This window comes from Nomascus leucogenys, chromosome 22a, assembly GCF_006542625.1.
Source record: "Nomascus leucogenys isolate Asia chromosome 22a, Asia_NLE_v1, whole genome shotgun sequence".
Classification (NCBI taxonomy): domain Eukaryota; kingdom Metazoa; phylum Chordata; class Mammalia; order Primates; family Hylobatidae; genus Nomascus; species Nomascus leucogenys.
In genome coordinates, this window is record NC_044402.1 from 141,043,009 (window position 1) to 141,060,449 (window position 17,441).

General features: G+C 54.3%; 1 protein-coding gene across 7 annotated transcripts in view; it reads right to left on the bottom strand.

Annotated features, from left to right (window-relative positions):
- Window positions 1-10,044: 10,044 nt before the first annotated feature.
- Window positions 10,045-17,441, bottom strand: part of KIF1A (kinesin family member 1A) — a 112,986-nt gene continuing 105,589 nt past the window's right edge. For all 7 annotated transcript variants that reach the window (XM_030804224.1, XM_030804222.1, XM_030804221.1 and 4 more), the window contains 5 exons: window positions 17,178-17,302; window positions 16,053-16,205; window positions 15,280-15,472; window positions 14,326-14,444; window positions 10,045-13,682 (listed from right to left, as the gene is read on the bottom strand). In XM_030804224.1, the coding sequence (XP_030660084.1) occupies window positions 13,640-13,682; window positions 14,326-14,444; window positions 15,280-15,472; window positions 16,053-16,205; window positions 17,178-17,302 (633 nt within the window). In that variant the 3' untranslated portion in view covers window positions 10,045-13,639. The remainder of the gene's footprint in view (window positions 13,683-14,325; window positions 14,445-15,279; window positions 15,473-16,052; window positions 16,206-17,177; window positions 17,303-17,441) is intronic.

The following is a 17,441-nucleotide window of genomic DNA, read 5'->3' on the forward strand; positions in this document are numbered from 1 at the left end:
GGAAGGCCGTGCTACCAGGGTGGGCTGCAGGATGGGAACCCTGTTTGGCACCTCCTGGGGGTGGATACACGGGGCATCCTGGTCTCCAGGCAACAGCTGAGGGAGGAGGGGAGCCTGCTTGGAGGAGGAGGCTGGTGTAACCCTGACCTGGCCACCGCACAAGAGGGGCAGGGCTCAGGGGCCAGGGATGGGGCCTGCCCTCTGCCGAAGCCCCCAGATACAGCACCTCAGCTTTCTCTGCCCCACCCCACCCTCAGCTCCCTGGGATGGGTCTCACCTGCCCATTGTGAGGCAGGAAGTGAGGCTCTGAGACGCACAGGGTCTTGCTCCAGGTCACTCAGCAGTCGAGTCGGCCGGTGCTGAGGGTTCTAGGAGGGGCTGTTTCCTCCCTGTCCTTGGCCCTCAGGACACCATCTTCCCCGTTCCTTCCAAGCCTTGGCCCCAGACCTCCAGCAGTCTGTCCAGTGCAGTGGGTGGGCAGGAGGGGCTGGCCTGTGCTCATCTGGGTGCCCATGCTGCAGCTCCCTGGGTGTCTGAGGTTTGCTCAGTGACTGCTGTGGCCACTCAGGCCGCTCTAGCAGGTTCTGTCCAGCCAGAGAGCAGAGTCGTCCCACCACGGGGGTTGTGGCTAGCGGGGGCCCTTCTGTGAGGTTTGGACAGACCCCACCCCACCTCCCTCCACAAGCCCTTGACCATGCCTCTGTGACCCCCTCTCCCAACCCTCCCAACCTGACCCTTCACCTCTCCCCACTCCCTCCCACTGTGCCCCAACCCCAGCCCTCTAACTCACCCCTCTGTCCCTGACCCCCTCCAGAACTCTCTGTGCATGAGGGAGTGCCCCCTAAACAAGCCCCTCCCCAGCCCAGCCCCCCGATTCCTCCTCTTTAGATCCTCACCACCTAGACCCTGTTTCTGGGGAGTTTTCCCATCAGCTGGGTCCGCCAAGGACTGTGATGCTGGGGTCTGTGTGGGGCTGTGGCGACTTCTGTGAGAAACACCGAGCTGCCCCCAGGCGGCTCTGCCATGTGGCGCTCCTGCCGGACGCAGGCACGGGGCTCCTGCTGCTCCCAGGCCTCCATGTCGTCAGTCAGGTGGGTGCCCCACATTCCCGTGGGTGTGCAGAGGCTTCTCACCGTGGCTTCAGGCTGCAGCTCCCTCATAACGTGCAGTGCAGAGCATCTTTCCTGTGCTTTCTGCTATCTGTGTATTTTCTTTGATGAGGTTTGTTTAGATTTTTTACCTCCTTTTTAGATGAGCTCTTTGTTTTCTTGTTGCTGAATTTTAAGCATTCTTCCTATATTTGGATGCCAGTCCTTTGTTCAGTGTGTATTTTGCAAAGACTTTCCTCCACGTCTATGGCTTTCCTTAATTCCCTTTGGAGAGCAAACCATTTTAAATTTTATACAGTCCATCTTACTGATTTTCTCTTTTATGGATCATGCTTTTGGGGTTTTATCTAAATAATTCAGAGCCTAACCGAAGATCACCCAGATTTTTTCCAATGTTTTCTTCTAATTGTTTTGCAGTTTTGTGTTTTACGTTTAGGTCTGGGATTCCTTTTGGCTGAACCTCTGTAGAAGGCAGGAGGTCTGTGAGCACATCCTTCTGGTTCTTTGTGTGTGCCTGCTTCTGCATGTGGGCATCCATTTGTTGGAGCACCTTCTGCTGGAAAGACTCCCGGTCTGCACTCACTGGCCTTTGCTCCTTTGGCCCAGTTGGCGCTGTTGGTGTGGGTCTCCTCTGGGCTCTCTGTGACTCTGTTTCCTGCACCGATACGACCAGTCTTGTGAATCCCGCCTGATCCTGACTATGGAAGCCTTACAGGAAGTCAGGAAGTCAGGTCATGTGAGTCCTCCAACTTTGTTCCTCAGTATTGTGTGCCAGCTGACGGATCACAGGGTTCTTGACTTTGAGAGGAGAGCTTCATTTCTTACAAAGGGTTGCAGCCTGCAGCCTGGCCATCGCAGGCTGGGAAGCGTAGCCTCTGGCAGAAACTGGAAAAAGGCACTTTAACAGTGGGAAGTGGGAGAGGAATCTATACTGAACAGGTTGTCTACATATACATATTAAACATTTTAGGAGGAGCTATGAATATTCGTGAAGCGGGGAGCACACACACACATAGTAAGCACACATGCCTGCTACATGCATGTTCCCTTTGGGGCGGAGACTTCCATTTCAGTGCATTAATAGTAGGCCCCAGCCAGGAGCGGTGGCTCGCACCTGTAATCCCAGCACTTTGGGAGGCTGAGGCGGGTGGATCACCTGAGGTCAGGAGTTTGAGACCAGCCTGGCCAACATGATGAAACCCCATCTCTACTAAAAATACAAAAATTAGCCGAGTGTGGTGGCGCATGCCTGTAATCCCAGCTACTTGGGAGGCTAAGGCAGGAGAATCACTTGAACTTAGGAGGCGGAGGTTGCAGTGAGCCAAGATCACGCTGTTGCACTCCAGCCTAGGCACTAAGAGTGAAACTCCATCTCAAAAAAAAAAAAAAAAGAAAGAAAGAAAATGTAGGCCCCTGTATGTCAAGAGGTGACACAGGGGACACACGGCCAGACCAGTCCATGGTCCATGGTCTCTTACTGGGAAGAGATGCTAGTTGGTTGTTGTATTGAAACCAGAAAAAGGGATCAGGGGTCTGGCAAGTCTTTCAAAAGGGCTGGTTTCTGTTCACCAATTAGGAAACAATGTCCAGAGGCAGTTGGTGAGGAAGAGGGTATAACAAGGCGTGTCTGGCCTCCTGTCCCATCATGGCCGGGAACTCAGCCTTCGAGGTTTCTCTTGGGTCCCCTTGGCCAAGAAGGGGTCTGTTCAGTCAGTTGGGGGCCTTAAAACATTATTTTTATTTCTCATATGTTGGCTATTCTATGTCTTTCCCCTCTCCATATAAACTTTAGAATCAGTTTGTCAATATCTGATTAGCTTGCTGGGATTTTGATTGGGAATGCATTGAATCTATAGCACCAACCAGGAAAAATTGATATCTTAACCACACTGAATCTTCCAATCCATAAGCACAGAATGTCTCTCCATTCCTTTAGATGCTCTTCGATTCTTTTCAGAAATGTTGTAGTTTTCTACATACAGATCATCTACATATTTTGTTTGATTTATACCTACTTATTTCTGTTTCTTTTTTAATGCTATTATAAATGGCATTTTTATTTAAAATTTCAATGATTTATTGCTGGTTTATAGGAAAGTAATACACAATAATTATAAATTATTTAACTTTTGTGTATTAATTTGTATCTTGTGGCCTTGCTGTACTCACTTCCTGGTTCCAAGAGGTTTTTTTTTTTTCTTTTTTTTGTCAATTCTTTGGCATTTTTTACATAGAAAACTCTATTGTCTGCAAAGAAAGATACTTCCATTTCTTCCTTCCCAGCCTGTATACCTCTTATTCCCTTTCCTTGTCTGGCTGCACTTAGCATTTCCAGTGGGATGTGGAAAAGAGTGCTGAGAGGGAACACCATCGCCCTCCCTCAGTCTAAGCGGGGGACCTGCCAGTTTTGGGTGTTAAGTGTGATGCCAGCTGCGGGGTTTTGTAGATGTTCTTCATCAAGCTGGGGAAGTTCCCATCTCTTTCTCGTTTTTCCTTCTCACCTCCACCCCAGAGTCCTTTGCTGTGGAGGAAGTTCTCGTCATGTTTCAAGATGATTACTCTGCCCCTCCCCCTGATGGGAACATGAGGGGATTTTTCTTTGCTCTTCTCTGTGAGAACTTGGTGGGGTTCATGGTAGTAAAACCCATGAGCACATGAGCGTCCCCCCAGCCTGGGGTGCAGGACCCTCTCTCTCTCCAGCTGGTCCACACACAGCCTCCAGCAATTTGCTAGAACTGCCATCTATGGCCTCCTGCCAGCAGCGGCTCCAGCAGCTTCTGCTCCAGGGTGCCAGTCTCCACTGAGACTCTGTGCTGTCTCTTCAGAGTTTGGGGTGGCATTATGCCCTGCAAGCTCAAAGCTTCGATCGGTGAAAGAAAACACTGATTTTCAGGTTTGTCAGCTTTTCTTACTGTAAGGATGAGCTTCATGACTTCGAAGCTCTTTACGCACCCAAGGCACTCACCTAATGTTGTTAACTTTTTAAAAATTTAGGATCCACATGAGGTCTCTTAAATTTCTTTTAACCTATTTCCCTCACCTTCTCATCTTGTAATTTATCTGGTGAAGAGCAGAGGTCGTTTGTGAGTGAAGTCTCCCACGTCTGGGTTTCAATGCAGGCGTCCCGCAGTGTCTGTTGGCATAGCCTATCTCCCCCGTGTTTCTTACAGCCGGATCTGGACACGTGATCAGCTTCAGCGCCAGGTTTTTGTAAACCACCCCTCAGGTGGGCTTGTGCCGTTCCATCCAGAGGTAGATTTTGCCCTGCTGTGTCTTTGGTGATGTCACTGCCTAGCCGCATTCATTCATTCATTTGCTCATGTGTTGGGGATTACACAGCCATGGGGTTTTAGGATGACCTTCTCTCTTCCTTTATAGGAAAAATACTTCTGCAAAGACAAACCTCTGCTCCTCGGCTACCTGGCCATGCTTAGGTACAGTTTCTAAGGGAAGACAGGATAATGCTTGTTTCTTTTTCCTGATTTACTTGTTTCTGAAATGAGTTGCATCCTCTGATGGTTACCAGTGAGCTATTTTGAGCTATTTTTTTTTTACTATTTTTTAATTGTCATTATAAACCAATAGATGTAATCATATTACATGTTGTATTAGTTTGTTTTCATGTTGTTGATAAGGACATACCTGTGACTGACCAATTTACAAAAGAAAGAGGTTTATTGGACTTACAGCTCCACATAGCTGGGGAGGCCTCAAAATCATGGCAGAAGGCAAGGAGGAGCTAGTCACATCTTACATGGATGGCAGCAGACAAAAAGAGAGGTTGTGTAGGGCAACTCCTGTGTTTTAAAACCATCAGCTCTCGTGAGACCCATTCACTATCATGAGAACGGTGCAGGAAAGATCCGCCCCCATTATTCAATCATCTCCCACTGGGTCCCTCCCATGACATGTGGGAATCATGGGAGCTACAAGATGAGATCTGGATGGGCACACAGGGCCAAACCATATCACATGTGTTTCAGTCATCACATTTATTAGCCTTACTGATGTTCAAGTTGTCCCATCTTAGGCCAGTGGGAGCCTCTAAGTTGGACCCTGGGTCCTTTTGACACAACCCTTGAAGTCTGACAATGACTCTGGGTCCTATTGGCAAAACCCTTAAAGTGTGATAATGTTTTTGTTGAAAAGATTTTCATGATAATCTTGTGCAATTCTCATCCCTGCTCTGAAACTAGCGATTTCTCCCAGTGTTAGAGAGAAGTTCTATTTAGACAATACAGTCTCGGTTCTAGGAATGTGTCACTGCTAAGGAGCTGGTTGTTGTTTCTAGGCCTTTTCAATAAATGGAACTAGGAAATGTGTATTTTTTAAAGAAAAATGAAATCTATCATATCTTCATATTGACCCTCCAAATTCAAATTCAGGCTATTTGTGGTTTTCCCATGGATTCTTTTGGGATTTCCAGATATATAATTCTATCATCTGCAAAAGAGATAATTTTTACATTTCCTTCTCTGTTTTTATCCCTCTGATTACTTTCTCTTGTGTAAAGAAATTAGCTAGTAATTCCAAAACCCATCGAACTGTGGTGATGCTAGCGTGCCGTTCTGCTCTGTTCCTAGCTTTTCTGCATCTGTGGTGATGGCCATTTTTTCTTAGCTCTATTGATATGATGGATTTTATTAATAGATTTCTTGATATGAAGTGACCTCTTCATTCCCAGAGTAAACTCTACGTGGTCATATCATGCGAGATAGGTTATTTGATGACATAAATGAAATCACTATTAGAGATAAGTGAAATGAATGGGAAAGGAGTTTCAAAGTGTGTTCTTGTATCATGAAGTCCTCAAGGTCATCCCTGGTTCAGAGACTTTCTAGGAGGATGCACAGGATCTAGCATACAGTGGTGCTGTGGCTGAGACTGGTTATGGCAAAAGGCTCTGAAACCACATCTGTGAACGGAAAAAGCATGGGGTGGAAAAGGCATGGGGCATGGTGTGAAGGAAACCAGGCTTGTGCTTCCAAGGCCTCTCTCCCCACAGAGTAACACAGGACGTGTTTCATTCCCAGCAACACTGCATGGCCATCCATATTAAGGGCTCCCCATTGGGGAGCTCAGTAGGGACTCAGTGCCTGTGGTGTTGACCGGAAGCTGGCCATGCCCTGCCTGGAACACACCAAACTCCAGACTCAGAAGGAAAGTGCATCAAGGGCTATAGTATTTGTACAGTCTGGGCACAGTGAACCCTCATTGTCATCCAGGGAACAGTTCAAGTGCCAAGTTCCCAGAAGCCGTCTGAGGCTCCACCTCGCAGCAGACATTTAAAGAGTAGCAGGTGCAAGCCTGTTGGGCTAATTCTTTTCTGCACAATGCCCAAGGTTAGAAATTTTGAAAAATAAACTATATTTGACTTTAAAAGATATTAAACATAATTTTATAAGGCAAAATAAAATATTACCAAAACAGAAAGACAAATTACAAAGTTAGAAAATTAAAACATATGACAAAGGAATGAGCTTTCTGATATATGTGTAATTGACTGCAAATTAAGAGGAAAATTTGGCCAGAGACATAATAGGCAAGTCACAAAAGAAATAAAAATAATCTGGCTGGGCACGGTGGCTCACGCCTATAATCCCAGCACTTTGGGAGGCCGAGGTGGGTGGATCACTTGAGGTCAGGAGTTCAATCAAGACCATCCTGGCCAACATGGTGAAACTCTGTCTCTACTAAAAATACAAAAAATAGCCAGGTGTGGGGGCAGGCACCTGTAATCCCAGTTACTCGGGAGGCTGAGGCAGGAGAATCACTTAAACCCTGGAGGCAGAGGTTGCAGTGAGCCAAGATTGCACCACTACACTCCAGCCTGGGCAGCAGAGTGAGACTCCATCTCAAAAATAAATAAATAAATAAATAAATACATACATACATACATACATACATATATATATATATAAACACATGAAAATAATCTAGCAACACTAATAAATAAAATTGAAAAATGATAAGGTGCCACTTGCCACCTGTCAAATGGGGAAGACTAAAGAGACTCAGACATGCAGTGAGAGGATGATGGGCATTATGTTCAGAAGCCGTGTGTGTGTGTGTGCACACGTGTGCACATGCATGCCACACACAGACCCACACACACATGTAAGATGCACATTTGAATTTATATGAACTCCCACACAGTAATTCCAGCTACGACTTTGTCCCCAAAAGTAGGATAAGAGCACGGTTTTATGTGTAAGGACCCATGTCGCTCTGTTGTTTACTGTACTGGAAAGTACAGTTTGGAAGAATCAGGAAAGCACCATTTCACACCACACATGAGAGGAGGAAGGTGTGGAGTGCAGAGCAGGCAGGAAGCTGGTGGGTGCTCTCGGGCCAGGTCCTGGAAGCCCACACTAGGGGGAAGAGGGCAGCTCATGGGAATTCTTCTTGGGAAATACCATTTGCTGTGCAGTAGGATCCTCTGACACCCCACACACCTACAAAGTCAAGATCTCCTCGCTGGGGGCCTGGCGGGCTCCAAGTGGTGGTTGGTAGGGAGAGGAGAAGGCCGCGGAGGTGACGGGTTAAGTCCCTGCCTCCTGCGCCCTGGACTGTAGGCAGGACATGCCTGCGCCCCTCTGGCCCTGGGTCCAGTTGGGTCTAGCTGGCCAATGGGTGTCACCCCAGTAGGATGAGGAATCTGCTGGATCCTGTCCGGGTGTCCCCAAGGCCGGGGCTCAGCTCCCCAGAGACACAATGCGTCCAGTGGACACGTGAGCCTCCAGACACCCACAATGTGGCTTGGTCTGCTCCAGGCTCCATGGAGCCAGCCTTAAGGTCTTGGGGAGAGGAGAGCACAGGCTGGATGGGCCAGCGAGGTTCAGCCCAGGGTTCTGGAACCATCTTAGGGTCAGGGTCTCAGTTTCAGGATCTGCCGCACAGGTGGGGAGCTAGGGAGCCTCCCCAGAGCCTGGATTCAGCATTCAGACTCCAGCTCACAGGGGACATAGGAGGGGCCCTGGGCCGAGTCAGGTTTTGGGGCAGTAGCAGGAGGTGTCAAGATGGGCAGGAGGCTGGAGCAGAAGGGAGCCAGGTGCATTACAGGCCACCTCTCCCTGGGGACCGGGTTGGGGTTATCACTGGCTGTCTGCACAGGGGTGGACTCTGTCCTCAAGGCTGGGGCTTCCAGGCTTTTCTGCCCTCTACACATCCTGGAGGCTGTGAAAGCTTTAGTCGACACCCCTAAAGGACCACCGCCTGTGCAGGAGTGACAGTGGCCATCTGCTGAGTTAAGACGTGAGTCTGTCTGTCCGTGTGAGTCAACTGTGCCACCAGCCCTCGCTGGATGGCAGCAGAGACTTGCAGGCATCAAAAGGGTCTGAATGGCTCCCAGGCCTCAGAGAACCACCAGCCAGGGCTGCACTGAGGCACCAATGTGGACAGAAGGACCATCCCAGCCAGGAGAGGATGCAGCTGGGGAATGTGAACCAGGCCCCACAGGGCACAGGATGACCATGCCCAGCTTAGCACTGCCCTGGACACAGAAGTGGTCCCAGTCCCAGAGCCCGGTCACACTGCTGGTGGAAGGCACCAACCACGGAAGCCCAGCGCCACTCAGCCCACACTCCTGGTTCTACTCCCTGGTCTTCCAGAACCTTCGGATGATACGTGTCATCCCTGGGGCCCCACGAACAAGGTCAGGTGGAAGCAGAGGTGGCGACAGGTTTCTTCTTAACACTGGAAGGCACAGCCACTTGTTACTTAATGTTAATTTTGTTAGGTTCATTCATTGTTTTAAAAAACAGAAACCTTCTACAGCACTTAGTCTGTGTCAGGTCCCGTCCTAAGCCTTTTCCAAAGCTAACTCATTTATCCTCCTCAACCAGTGAGGAGGCTGCTATGATTCTGCCCAGTCACAGAATTCTGGTTTGATTTGCTTCTCACTCTTAATTTTTAAAAGAATTATACAGTAACACAAATTCATTGTACAGAAACTAGAAAATCCGATGAATAAAAAGTTTTTTCTTTTTCATTTTAAAATAATGGTAGGCTCACAAGAAGTTATAAAAAAAAAAAAAAAAAAAACAGCACAGAGAGGAACTGTATGTGCCCTTCACCCAGCTGGCAAAAAGTTCTAAGTCTATAATCTCAGGACTGGAAGGCTACGACCTCTCAGACAGGAGGAGTCCGCACGGGTTGAACGGTATCTATGTCAGCCCTGACACAGCCCCTCCCACCTGTAGCCAGAGGGTGGCCCCACACAAGGCCCCAGAGCCCCGTGCCGGCCAGCAGGGTCCACCTCCCAGGCCCACTGAGAGGCGTTGCCTTCCGAGCAGGTGCCACCCTCACTCAATGTCCTGGAGATGGCTGTCACCTGTGACATAAAGCCACTCACCTCTGGAGGGCCTGGGGGCTCCTAAGGATTGGGGGCCCTGCCCAGAGTCCCCCAAAGTGCAAGGCTGTCACCCCATCCTCCCATCAGCCATCAGTGTGACACTGGTCCCCAAACTCCTGCCATGCCTTGGAGAAGACTAAGGCCCTCGTGTGCAATGGCGCGGCCTCTGGAACTCCAGGAGGCTCTGAGGATCTGGGCCCAGGCACAGACCCCATGGACTAGAGACTCTGAAGGGTCCAAGCCCCAGAGGCTGCCTGGGATGGGTGCAGTGGCCTGGTATGAGGGTGGTAGGTGCTGTGTCCCTGGAGAGGCGCCTGGGGCTGGTTCACAGGGGTGCAGCCGGTCACGGAGGGAGGCAGGTGGAGGTTGATCCTCCAAGACCAGCACGCTGCGTACACTCAGTCTTCGACGCCTTCCCCACCACCTCCCCATGCCCACCTCGAAAGCCAGCCCCTCCCTGCCTCATCACTGGGGGAGGGGCACAGTCTCTGGACCACGCTGGATGCATGCACCTACAACCATTTTCCGGGGCCCCCCAACACACCTAACACGCAAAAAAAGCCACAGCAGAGCCCACGGGAGTGTGTTGGGTAAGAGCCACGTTTATTTCTTAATTGGACAGAGCCTCAAGTGCACACACAGTACAGGAGCCTAGGGCTAACACTCGGGTGTAAGACATCGGGACGGGCGTCGTGACGTCGGGACGGCAGCTATGACATGGGGTCTGGGGTGTGCCCACAGCAATCACATATGTACAAGCCAGGGACGCGGCCTCTGAGCCACAGGGGAACCAGGGGACGGACTAACTACAGGAAGCACAGGCCCAGGGAGAAACGCAGGTCGCCACAGCTGCTGTCCATCTAGGGGACCGCACGGCCCGGCACCGGGGTAAGGGAGTGTGCCTTCCGTGGTCCCCACACGGGTGAGGCTGGCATAAGACCAGTGCAGCAGCACAGTAAACACCTGTGACATCAGCCCCACCAGGGCCCCAGGTGCCGGAGACTTCAGGGACCAGGGTTGACAGGGAGGGCCACCTCATCACAGCCATCCTGGGTGGGGGAGTTTGTGCCTGTGCAGCCGGCGAGTGAAACATTGGCATCTTCCGAGCGATGACTCCCAGTGGGAGGCCTTGGACTTGGCACCCCTAGGCACTGGCCATGTCCCATCAGAGCCCGAGTGCTGGTCAGCCTGGAGCCTGGCATCCCCCTCTATCTGGAGCCACAGTGGAAGGAGCTCCCCCTTTCTGGTGGAGGATGGCTGCCCCCAAACCAAAACAAGCCCCCAGACTTGGCAGTTTAAAGCATTAAATGAAACCATCTGAGGGAGACGGCTTTCCAGATCTGTCTTACCTTCCCCATTTAGCAGGAAGCAGCAGCCATGCTAGGCCTGGCTGTCTCCTGAGCACCGCACCCCGTGAGCACCTCCACACCAGCCCTCCACCTCACAGATGTGGAAACCGACTCCTGGGGAGCTCAAGGAATGCAGCTAACGCGATCCCTAGGTGGTTTCTGGCAGAGCGAACTTTCAAGAAGCCAGGTGTCCTGACTCAGGCGGCCTTCTCTCACCATCAACTCTGAGTTTCTGGGTCCTGGCTTAGGCACTCCTCACTAGAGCAGGCCTGGAAGGAGGGAGTCGGCGGAGGCTGCAGCGTGGCTCTGGGTCCTAGCCAAGGCCAACACGGCACCTGGCTGAGAGGACACAGCCAGGCAGTCTCCATGGCAGTGGAGGCTTCTGAATTTAGGCAGCTCCCAGGCACCTCCTCTCAGCCCACTCATGCCGCTAGTGCTCTGCAGGTTGGCTGGCCTCAGACACCTGCGACCTGGGGGGCGCGCCCAGACCCTTTGGAGGCCGCAGCCTCAGGCTGGCTGACCTGAGTTGGCCGTGGCAGGGCCTGCGCCTCCTCTAGCCTGCCTGGGGCCCGTGGGGCTCCCACTCATCTCAGACCAGTGTGTTCTGCCCCTGCCTCTCCTTCCTGCCTCCAGGCAGCCCTGGATGCTGGAGCAGGTGCTTCTGCAAGAAGCTGTTCTGCATCCTCTCCTCTCTGCGTCTTGGCCCACTGCCTCCAGAGGACACCCATGGGGAGCACAGGCCACCTGGCTTCTGAATTTTATTCTGGGATATGAGTCCTCACCTGGGAGATATCCAAAGAAAGCTGCTGTGTCCTGTGTCCTGCCTTCCCAGACGTGGCTTCCCGAGCCCTGATTCTCCCTCACAGAAACCCCCCATCAGCCCCTGGGAGAGCCTCCCAGGCAGGGGATGAGGGCGGCGGTGGCCACACCGCACCTGAGCCCAGGTACGAAAAGGCAAGTCCACAGTCCCAGCTCCCAAACAGGCTGGCCCAGGCAGGCAGCCACAGAGACTGCAGCCAGCATGGGTCCTGGCTGCCTGCCCTGCACCCCACTCTCCGAGATGGAACTTCAGGGGCCTGAACAACCTTCCTGAAGGAATACCTCACGCCAGAGCCCTCCCATGTGGTGTAGAAGGCCCATGCTCCCCAACTCCTGAGCCGCTGTCTCTCCCTCAGGCATGGGATTGGGGTCTCTGAGGCTCATGTCAGCATCATGTGGGACAGCCTGGGAGAGTAGGGGCCTCAGAACCAGTGGCATGCTGCATCTCCCCCACTCCAGGAGGCAGGATCTGATGAAAGTGCTGGGCCCTAGGTCTGGAGCGCCAGACCCGATGTAACTGCTCCCACGGGCCACGGCGGGAGAGGGGCTCTGTTGCTTGGCTACTGTCTTTCCTTGAGCTAAAAAGAGACAAAATCAACCTCTGCGTGTGGGTGGGGAGGGCCCTAAAACCTCCCTAGGCCTCTGGACGTGACTCCTATGACCAGACTCTCAGCTTGGGGCTGACCCCCGTCCTGTCCTGGGTGGCCCTCGGACATTGGTGTCTGCAGAGGGGGTGAAATGGGACAAGAACAAAGGGACACCGCAGATGCAGAAGGGAAGAGCTTCTTGAAGACAATAACCACCGAACCAGCCACTCTCCACTGCCGACTGACCAGGATACCCCACCCCATGGGATTTTCTCAATGGGACTCACAGAAACTCTCTGCCCTGGGAACAAAGAGAGGAAAGTCTTTGCAAGAAACCTGCTAATGGCAGAATTTCTTCCCAGAAGCTACCTCGAGCTCACTCCATTTCTCACCGCAGCTGAAGAGGCTGCACCACAGCCCTCGACACCTAGACCGTCACCCTGAATTCCGACCTTCCCTGACTTCCTGGTCTCAACCCACCACCCTGCCCTGATGGTCCAGGGACAGCACACAGCCCCATAGTCTGCACACTGGCAGGTGATCCTGACCCCACTCCCTCCCGGTCCCCGCCCAGGACAGATCACAGCCTGGGTGCCGTCTGCCTCATCTCAGAGCCAGAGCCGAGTGTCACCCCTCACTCTTTCCTGGGGGAAGCTGCTGGAACTCTTCTTAGAGTCACATCTCAGGTGGCCGCCCAGAAGAGATGTACGTTCTACCTCCCACCAGAGGAACTCACACCACCCTCCATGCTGTGCAGACTTCAGGCACCAAAGACACTCCCCCACCCTCCCACACATACACCCAGGACTCATGTGGATATGGAGAAGCCTGGGGCCCAGGCGATGCACCCGTGTGCTAGCCCCAAGGTGCCCCACTGGTCCAGACAGCTCCTCACTGTGGCCTTCCAAGGTGGCTGTCCCTGCCCTGCCTGTCCCTAGCAGGCTTGGGAGACACAAGTGGGAACAAATGGGGTGGAGGTGGTTGGGGGTTCCATCTGAATATTACAGGGCTATGTGGAGGCATTAGAAATAAATACTTATAAATAGAACAAGTCTTATAGTTAATTTCCGAGTTGACTGATTCAATGTCACTAACGTATATTAATTATAAGTCTGTCTATGCTTAAAAAAATATTAGAACGGCAGCAAGAACCCCCGTAACCTGTGCCCTTGGCGCCCCCAGCCTCTCCCAGCTTGTTCCACCAAAGCACATTCTGCAAGAAGAACTGACACGCGCAGCCTCTGCTGGGAGCACAGCTGGTCATGTGGCACAGGTCCCCGGGCCTGGCATAGGCGTCCCCTGGGGGGTCGACCCGGTCGTGGGCTGTCTGGCAGGAGAGGGGCCGGGCGGCAGGTGACAGAACAGACGAGGATGAGGGTGGGGATGGGTTGGGCCTGCCGGCTGTCATGGGAGGGCTCAGGTTCAGACCCGCATCTGGGCAGACCTCCTTCTGGAGAGCTTGGACCTGCAGGAGAGTTGGGAGAGGCGGCATGGTCAGGCCAGGAGCACCTGCAGGCTATATCCACCGTGCCCTCCACAGGCAGGCAGCCGTGAGGGGCAGCCACAGACCCCATGTCCCTGCTGGTTCCCTCATCACCTGGGGAAGGGACTGAATCTCTGCTTCTGATGTGTAGGACTCAGCCCACCCGTCCCCTCCTGCACCCTGCTTTTCACATCCCTACTGTGGGAGGGACCAGCTCCTTCCACAGCCTGCCCAAGGGCACACGGTTTCCCCATGCCAGGGCCACTGGGTTAGGATGCAAATTTGAAAGTATGGCCTGGGATTTACCACTCCACAAGAAGCCACGACTCAGAGGGAGCATTGACAGCCCTAAGGGCATCCCCAGCCCACACAAGCAAGGGCAGGCTGCACCGCCTTTCCCTGGCCGCACTGCTTCCCCAGGTGGCCTTGCGGGCAGGACCCCTGGCAGAGCAACCGCACCCTGCAGCCGGCCCTACTGAATGGTCCCCGCCAGGAGGGGATTGAGGGCAGGACCCCTGGGAGAGCAGTCTCGTCCTGCAGCAGGGTCCTACCAAATGGTCCTGGCCAGGAGCCAGTTGAGGGCAGGACCCCCATGGCAGCAACCTCGCCCTTCAGGCAGCCCTACCGTATAGTCCCAGCCAGGAGGGGGTTGAAGGCATACAGCCAGTCATGCATGTCCTTGTCGCTGGCGGCCTGCAGCAGGATGCCGCGGTGTTCCGTGCACACCGCGAATGTGTTGGGTGTCTGCAGAGGGAGGCTGCTGGTGAGGAGGTGCCAGGCCCCGTGGTCAGCACACCACCCTCCTGCTCCCCAGGGCCCATGCAGGCAGGGGAGGGGCACCACCAGGAAAGTCCCAGGGAGGGGACACGGAGGGGACACAGAGGGGAAGGCTGACCCAGCCAGGGCTGTGACTGCCTTCTGGACGCATCTGCGGCCGGTGGTCCCAGGACACCCTCACCACTGCTCTGCATCCCTATGGGGCATGCCTGCCCCTCATGCTCCCTGCTCCCTGGAACCCTGGCTGGGCTGCTGGTCCAGATGTGGGTTCACACCACCCACTCCCACCACAGGGAATCAAAACACCATCTCGTAGACACTGGGGCCACCTCCAGATGGCTCAGAGAAACTTCTTCTCCAGCCAGCCTGACGAGTCCAGGCTCCTGAACTTGTCCAGGGCCATTCCAGCTGGAGGGTTGGGCAGAGTGGGGGCAGGAGGGCTCCTTTGAGCCCTGTGGCTTTCCCATTCCTGCAGGGCTGATGCCACCCACCTTGGGTGACTCCGGAGGAAGGGACATGGCTGTGGCCATCACACAGGAGAATACTAATGCTTGCCCTGACCGGAGCCCATCCCCACTAGCTGTCACCAGGAACATGCGCCCCATGGGCAGGCAGAGAGGCCTGGGGCAAGGACAGAGGATCCCTGAGGCTGAGTCCCTGAGCCTGGTCTCTGTGGAACAGGATGGAGTCTGGGGTGAGAAGATAGGCCTTCTGCTCCGACGAAGGGCTGCAGAGGACGGTGGCTCAGCTCCTGCCCTGCTAGGGTTCCTGGTGCCCGAGCCTGAGCCGGGTCCAGCCGCACCTTAAGCATAGCCTGCTGGTCCTCGCTGTACTCCACCTGGGCAGTGGCCAGGTTGAGCACGAACCGCTCCACGGCGTCCTTGTCGCTGTTGTACATGTAGGCATAGGGGCGCCGTACCACCACAAAGCGCCTGGCCCAGCCCGACGTGTGCGGCTCCAGGAAGTGCAGGTACCCCTTCTTGGAGACGATCGGGCTGAGGGCAGAGAGAGCTGCTCGCTGGGGCCCTCGGTGGGGGCAGTGGCTGACTCGGGCACTCACCGTCCACCACCCAGAGCTGGGACGCAGCAGTGCCACCCACCTCCCCAGCCAGAAAGTGGGTCGAGGCATCGAAGGGCACCTGGCAGAACCCCAACCCAGGAGGCTGGAGACCAGATCACCAAGCCAGCTCTGGGACTCAGTTTCCCCACCATAAAATGGAAAAACTTAAAGAAATAAGCTAAAGTTGCTGCAAGGCTGTCACACAGTGCCCAGTGACCACGAGTTCCCCACCTGGGCCTTGGCTCTGACCCCACCCACTCCCCTGTGCTCTGTGCTGGTTCCCAGCCTAGGAATGTGGGTCACAGGGCCCTGCCTGACCTCTCAGCAAGGAGCTGCCCCTCCATGTAGGTCAGGGGCAGCCTGCCTGAACCTCCAGTATGGGCGTCAGGCAACCTGTCTGTCTTCCCAGGTATGAGGGTCCCTGTGCCCCCAGTATGGGGATCAGGGTGGCCTGCCTGTCCCCTGTCAACATAGAGCGAGCTGATGGCGGTGCTTTCCAGGGAAGCCCCACACACCTGACTCGGATCTCCTGGATGTCAGGGACCAGCAGGCGCTGGGGTTCCTTGTCTGTCTCTGTTGCCCGGGCAGGGGAAGGGAGCTTCTTGGAGTCGGCCTCTGGCAGCAGCTCGGGCTCTGGGCTGGCTGGCCGGGAGCAGGGTTGTGGGGTCCTGGGAAGCAGAGGGAAGTGCTGCACACTGCAGGCCTCCCTGGGCCTGGGGCCGTCTTCCCCCAGGCTTCACCCTCCTCAGAGCCGCAGTAGGGCACCTTTGCGGGGTCTCTCCAGCTGTGCCCACAGTGGGAGCTCCCGGGGCCCGTCCAACAGGACAGCCAAGCTTGTGCCCGATTCCAGGAAGTGCTGGGCTTGGTGGGGAGGGTCCCCCAGGAACCTCGGGGCCCAGCCAGGGAGCCTGTGCCCCACTCCACGCCCTTCTCCCAGTGGCTCTCCTGCCCCCACCTCCACCCTGTGAAAGCAAGTCCAGCATTTCTTTATCTCCACAACTAGACTGAAGGTGACATGAGGTTCTACGGAGCCACTGGAGCAGAGGGTGCCGCTGGCCTCCCGCATGGGCCCCCCACATGGGACAGGCCCCACGCGACTCGACCTGGTGGTCAAGGAGGCCTGCAGAAGACAAGGCCAGCTGATGCCACTGTCTTTCTTTTTTAAATGAAATTCTGGAACCCTTAAGGCACTTTAAAACAAGAGTGAAAACCATCTGCCTGCTTATGATTCGTACATAAGGGGTTCACACGGGGTCTCTTCCAAATGCGGACCTGCAGGGGCCAGGTGTTCTCTCCGCAATACTGACCCTAACGGCTCTCACGCCCTCTTTCGTAACCTTTTCTTTTTCCATTATTTTATAAGCACTGTCTCAGGAAAAGGGAGCGTTAGCTTGTTTTCCACCCATTTCTGGTCTTCAGGGAAGAGAACACACGCACTCGGATGGAGCTGGCGGGGCACAGGCGCCCTCTGAGAGGGCCACGGACTCCACTCCTCTAGGCCCTTCCCTCAGCCTGTGGCCACTCCGAGACCCTCAGCCATTGGGGCCCCCCGCTCCGTGCTCTCTGTGCCCGACTCATGGCCATGGTCATGGGTCAGCCGTGGCGCCGGAAGCCACTCCGAGAGCCTGGAGCTCACTCACCTCAGGTCAGTGGCACCGTACCGCCCTTCAACCAGAGAGGGGCAAGTGGAGGAGGGGGTGAGAGTAGCCGCCCCTAGAGGGGACATCGACGGGTCCCGGAGCAGGGTGACAGACATCTCGGAGAGCTGCGGAGGAGAGAAGGCCTTTTTCAGGGAACACAGGGAAGAGGGTTCTCCGGCCTCTGCGGGCACTGCTCCCTGTGCCTGCGCTTACCCCACACCTGCTGCTTAGGGCACCCACCCCTCCTACCAGCAGGCTTGGCTC